The sequence below is a fragment of the Ictalurus furcatus genome, chromosome 20, assembly GCF_023375685.1.
Source record: "Ictalurus furcatus strain D&B chromosome 20, Billie_1.0, whole genome shotgun sequence".
In the NCBI taxonomy this organism is placed as follows: domain Eukaryota; kingdom Metazoa; phylum Chordata; class Actinopteri; order Siluriformes; family Ictaluridae; genus Ictalurus; species Ictalurus furcatus.
The window spans coordinates 21,076,630-21,081,504 of record NC_071274.1 but is presented as its reverse complement, the minus strand read 5'-3'; the positions used below and the strand labels follow the sequence as shown (position 1 = coordinate 21,081,504).

The 4,875-nt window shown below is 38.3% G+C and overlaps 1 protein-coding gene across 1 annotated transcript in view; it reads left to right on the top strand.

Annotated features, from left to right (window-relative positions):
- Positions 1 to 335, top strand: part of tmtopsa (teleost multiple tissue opsin a) — a 26,276-nt gene extending 25,941 nt beyond the window's left edge. The window contains exon 4 of the mRNA XM_053651890.1: positions 72 to 335. Within this exon, the coding sequence (XP_053507865.1) occupies positions 72 to 323 (252 nt within the window). The 3' untranslated portion in view covers positions 324 to 335. The remainder of the gene's footprint in view (positions 1 to 71) is intronic.
- Positions 336 to 4,875: the final 4,540 nt, after the last annotated feature.

Sequence of the window (4,875 nt, the reverse complement as noted above, 5' to 3'; positions counted from 1 at the left end):
ATGGTCGCTATATCAAATGACACAGTGTCCTTGATTTCGCCATTCTGTGTGTGTGTGTGTGTGTGTGTCAGTTCAACAGATGTTTCCGATCTTTCCTAAAATGCGACGTGGTCCAACAAAGCTCCACGTCGAAGAGGTGGTCGAAAGCAAACGAACCCGTGAGACGCACCGAGAACAACCTCACGTTCGTGGCCGCGTCAGTGGATCACGGATTAGCAGCACCCAGTACCTCACGGAGCAACAAGCAGCCCCCGTCGACAGACTCGGCCAAACCGCCGGCGCTGTCCCTCGTGGCTCGTTACAACGGCTCTTTCTGCGAGTAAGACTCTGCAGTGCGACACAAGCGATGATAAAGCTCTTGTTTTGTACATCGGAAAGATCGAATGGACTGCAGGCTGCGCTTGCGTTCCGAAGTAAGAGAACTCGTGCGCCATGCATAACACAACAAACCTCGGACTGATACAAAAAAAAAAAAGAAAAGAGCCGACACTTACAATCGATCGCCTCAATTTCTTTATCTAATCGTTGCAGCTATGTGCGCCAGACGCAGTTTAAATACATTTTTAAAAAATCAGCTTTTTTTCCAAAAGACTTTTTAACGTGTGCGAAAATATATCTGTGCCTGTAAAAATCTGGCTCATTTATGATAAAGCGTTTCCTAGGGCCTGCGGCTCGGGGTCTATCCCCCCCCCCCCCCCTCCCCAAGGAATGGTTTTAAATGAAATTTGTGCAATGTACATGGAAGTAAGCTTTTTGCTACATCATAGACAGCGAGAGCTTTTTTAAAAAGCCAATATGCAGTATGAAAGGAAATCACAATTTTTTTAAACGTACAGAAAAAAAAACAAAAACAACCTGTTCAATATTACGACAGTCGCGATCAGATTCCCAGGAACTCTTTAATTCAGACTCAGGAAAAAGTTCCAGCGCTAGTCCAATGGGTCTGAAGTCAGAGACGGAGACTAATGCTGTCTGATCTCATGCTTTGTAACTGTATTTCGAGCAGCCTGGTCTATTTTACCGCGGCGAGTACGGATCCTTTGTAAAAAATTGCCATATGTTGATCTTCAGATGCTGATAAAAGTTTTGATCAGTGACTTAAAGTATGCAAGTTTTTGTACAAATTCATAATAGTTAGATAAAACACTACAGTTAGTCCAATTTTGATTGAACTCTAGCGTTTTTGAAACGTTATATGAAAGGAGGTGTAGATCGTGAAAGCAAGGTACGTTCATTTCCTTTAAAAGAAAAAAAAGAGTCTATTTCCGTACCTACCAGCGATGCAAAATATTTTGTACAGATGTGTGTTGCCACAAAGTACCGTCTCTTTTAGGTTAGTACAGTGGTTTGTTTTATTTTCCTGGTCAAATTTCTGCCTTTCTTTCTTTCTTTCTTTAAAAAAAAAAAAAAAGAAATCAATTTAAGCAAGTTCAGTGAGTTTCTGGTTTATCTAAACTGTGGAAGAATCTTGAAAATGGTTAAAGATGGCTTCCAAGAGAATACATTCAAGGCTTGACAAGATATCCCTAGTGTCCAGATGTTTCACAAGATGTTATTGGCTTAAAAATATTATAATTTTTTTATTCTTTTTAAAAAATCGCTTGTATTGTTCCCTAATTTGTTTTTCACTATTTCAGATTAAAATGGATAAAAGTCTAAGATTTGTTAAACTCGTACGCTTTTGTCTCTAAGTTTAGTGCCAAAGATAAATGATATATCTATCAGAGTGTCTAATAAATATATAACATCACTTATATGTTGTCTCTCCGGTGGAACTTTGTAAAGGTTTACAAATCTCGCTTTTTCAGAAAGGGTTCCAGGTCGAACCTGTTTATGAAGTTGGGTCTCGGTTGTTGTTTTTTTTTGGGGGGGTTTTTTCCTCATTTAAAAAGTATGCTCATGATAAACAAAACAAAACGGATGTTCCTTAAGGATTCTTTGGATGGTTAAGAGTTCTAGAGTTCTGGAACCTTTTCTGACAAGGAAACCCTTTGTTGTAAGGGTTCTACAGGGAACCTTTAAGGGTTCCTCCAAAGGGGCAAATCCACTCCACTGTGCGTATTTGAGAAATACGTACACGGATATTATTTCTTTTCTTTTGGGGCCCCCTGGTAAAAGAACCATTAGGGGAACTCGTAAGAATTGTAAGATGTAACGTCTGTGAAAACTGCTATGTTTGGAAAGGGTTCTTTTGTGCTAATCACGCGTACAGTTCATGACTTAACTAGCCTTTCGTTGCATTATCCTTGATACAATTAGTTTTGTTTTGAACTGTCTCAAAAGGTCAGTCTGTTCTGCTCTCTTTATTAGATATTGCTCCATATGAGCTAAATTGGACATATGGAGCAATATCTAATAAAGAGAGCAGAACAGATATATTATTATAATATTATTACTCAGTATATATATACTGTATATATTATTATATATATACTGTATATACTATACTGTATATACTATACTGTATATAGTATATATATACTGTATATACTATACTGTATATAGTATATATTATTACTCAGTATATATATACAGTAATATTATTACTCACAGACTTAAAAACAAAATGGGTGTATATATATATATATATATATATATATATATATATATATATATATAAATCCAATTAGCTAAGTTGCCCTGGAAGTATACTAGGTTATTCTACAGGCTAGTCTGTGTTTAAAATGATGTACCCTGGAATTTTCTTCTGTTTTAAAAATGATATAAGAAAAATGGGATAGAAAAAAAAAAAATAGATCTAAAAATATTCCTAAATCGTAGCATCTGGAAATCCCTGCTGATTTTTAAGGCTTTTTTTTTTATTGTAATGTTCTTGTTGGGTTTTTTTTTTTATTTAAAAAAGCACATAGTGATGCATACTAGCCGTACATCAGACACTAACTTATTAAATCTATAATAAGCTAATAACTGATGAATTATAGTTTAGGATGGGGAATCTGAAAGGACCGGAAATTGTGATTATTTCGTTTTGAAACCTGCATAAAATATCTAGTTTTGAGCTCCTTTACAGTAACGCCACAATGGACCAGACCGAGTCAGCAGACGAGCTTTATTGTGGCATCTCAAGGTAGGAAAGTAGGAAAATATAAGCTGCATATATTATCCAAACTCACAGCCTCAGGGTCCTCATGTTCTCACGCTGGGTCATGATTATGGACAGCTTTCGCCGTAGGGCCTGCTGAAGAGAAGACATAACTCCAGCGGTGTTGTCTCTCCATCCTGTTTCCCGCGTGAGGGCGAGAGGATGCTGGCTAACTTGATGAACAGTCTGAGGGTGAAGTGACGGTCCGATCACGATTGTGAATCGCCTTCTTGATACGCTGGACACGATTACGCTCATACCATAATTCAGCTCTAATTGACATGCGCTCGTTTGAATACTTTATCGTTGCTGCAGTAACAGTTTATTCACAGGGACTTGTACGGTGGACGATTTACATAATCGAAGGCTAATAATAAACAAATTAAAAAGTGTGTTCAATTAAAAAAAAACCCAACCATATCATTATTGATCTGTTCGAACCTTCTGTATGAAGATGTTTATGTAACATTCATGGAAGGAGTCTCCAGTGCCAGTCATTTTTCCGCCGTGGAACTTTGCTCTTTCTGGTTTCTCGGTAACATCACAAGGTGCGTTTTTTAAATTATTTTTTTTAATTTGTTTGTTTGTTTGTTTTGTCTTATTAACTTCAAGAGAGAGCGAGAGAGAGATGCTGGTGAGGGAATGACTGTTTATAGCTGCTATAACATAAGTGAGAACAGCATCGTGGACATTCCAAAACATTAAACGTAACGGTAAATGGGTAAAAAGTATGACATGTCATTCTTTAATGAATTAAAAAGTGTAATCATATTGCATATTTCTGTGGTATAAGAGGAATAAAACACCTCAGACAGGCTGTTTATATTGTTATATGATCCCCCCCCCCCTCCCCCTCAACCCTTATTACAGCATATACAGTACATACAGTATACAGCAGATCCACGTCCTGTAGTATTTTATTCTTTACTCAAGCGAAAGATGAATCGATAAGGAAAAATAAAGCTCGTTTTGAGTCCTCGAGACCTAAAGGAACAAACGTGCGTGAATTAATTCCAGTTGTATTTGGTCATCTTTCCAGAAAGAGCTATTAATGCACTAGATCATGATTTTGGCACCCTGTTTGTCTCGTGAACCGAGTTTTAACACGGCTTCCACTTTGAATCGACTCTTAGACAAGCTCGCGCTGATCTGAGTGTTTGAGTGTCTGAGTCGGGAGGGAAAAAGAAAAAAGGTGTTTTTTACTTCCCGTGAAGCGAGACGTCCATTCAGACATCCGGTCTCCAATTAGTGTCTCGGCTGCAGATTAGCTGAAAAGGACAGTGAGAATTTTTGTCCTCGACACACACACAAAAAAACGTTCCTCTTAATGTCAGGCATTCACTTTTGCCCTTTTTCCCCCCCTCCCCCCCACACACACACCCCCACACAACATAGCTGACGTGTCACCGATCATAATTACACACGCTTGTCTTGAATTTTCTAACGCTACTTGACAACGATGGCAGGAAAAGTTGGGGAACTTCTTACCAAAGAGACACTGAATACTCTTTCATCCTGCCATTGTAGACCCCCCCCCACCCCCCCCCACACACACACAAAAACCACAAACCACAGTGAAAAACATCACGCAGCTCATCAGCTGCTTTCTGAAGGTGGCTACAGATGTTATGAGATGCTGGACATTCACATGATCATCAGATGATTTAAAAGGAAAAAAAAAATGCTCCAGAAGTAACAGACTTTTTAAATGTAGAGGTGAAAAAGAAAGATGCTGCATCATTCTGAGCTACACACTCACTCGCTTTCACGAA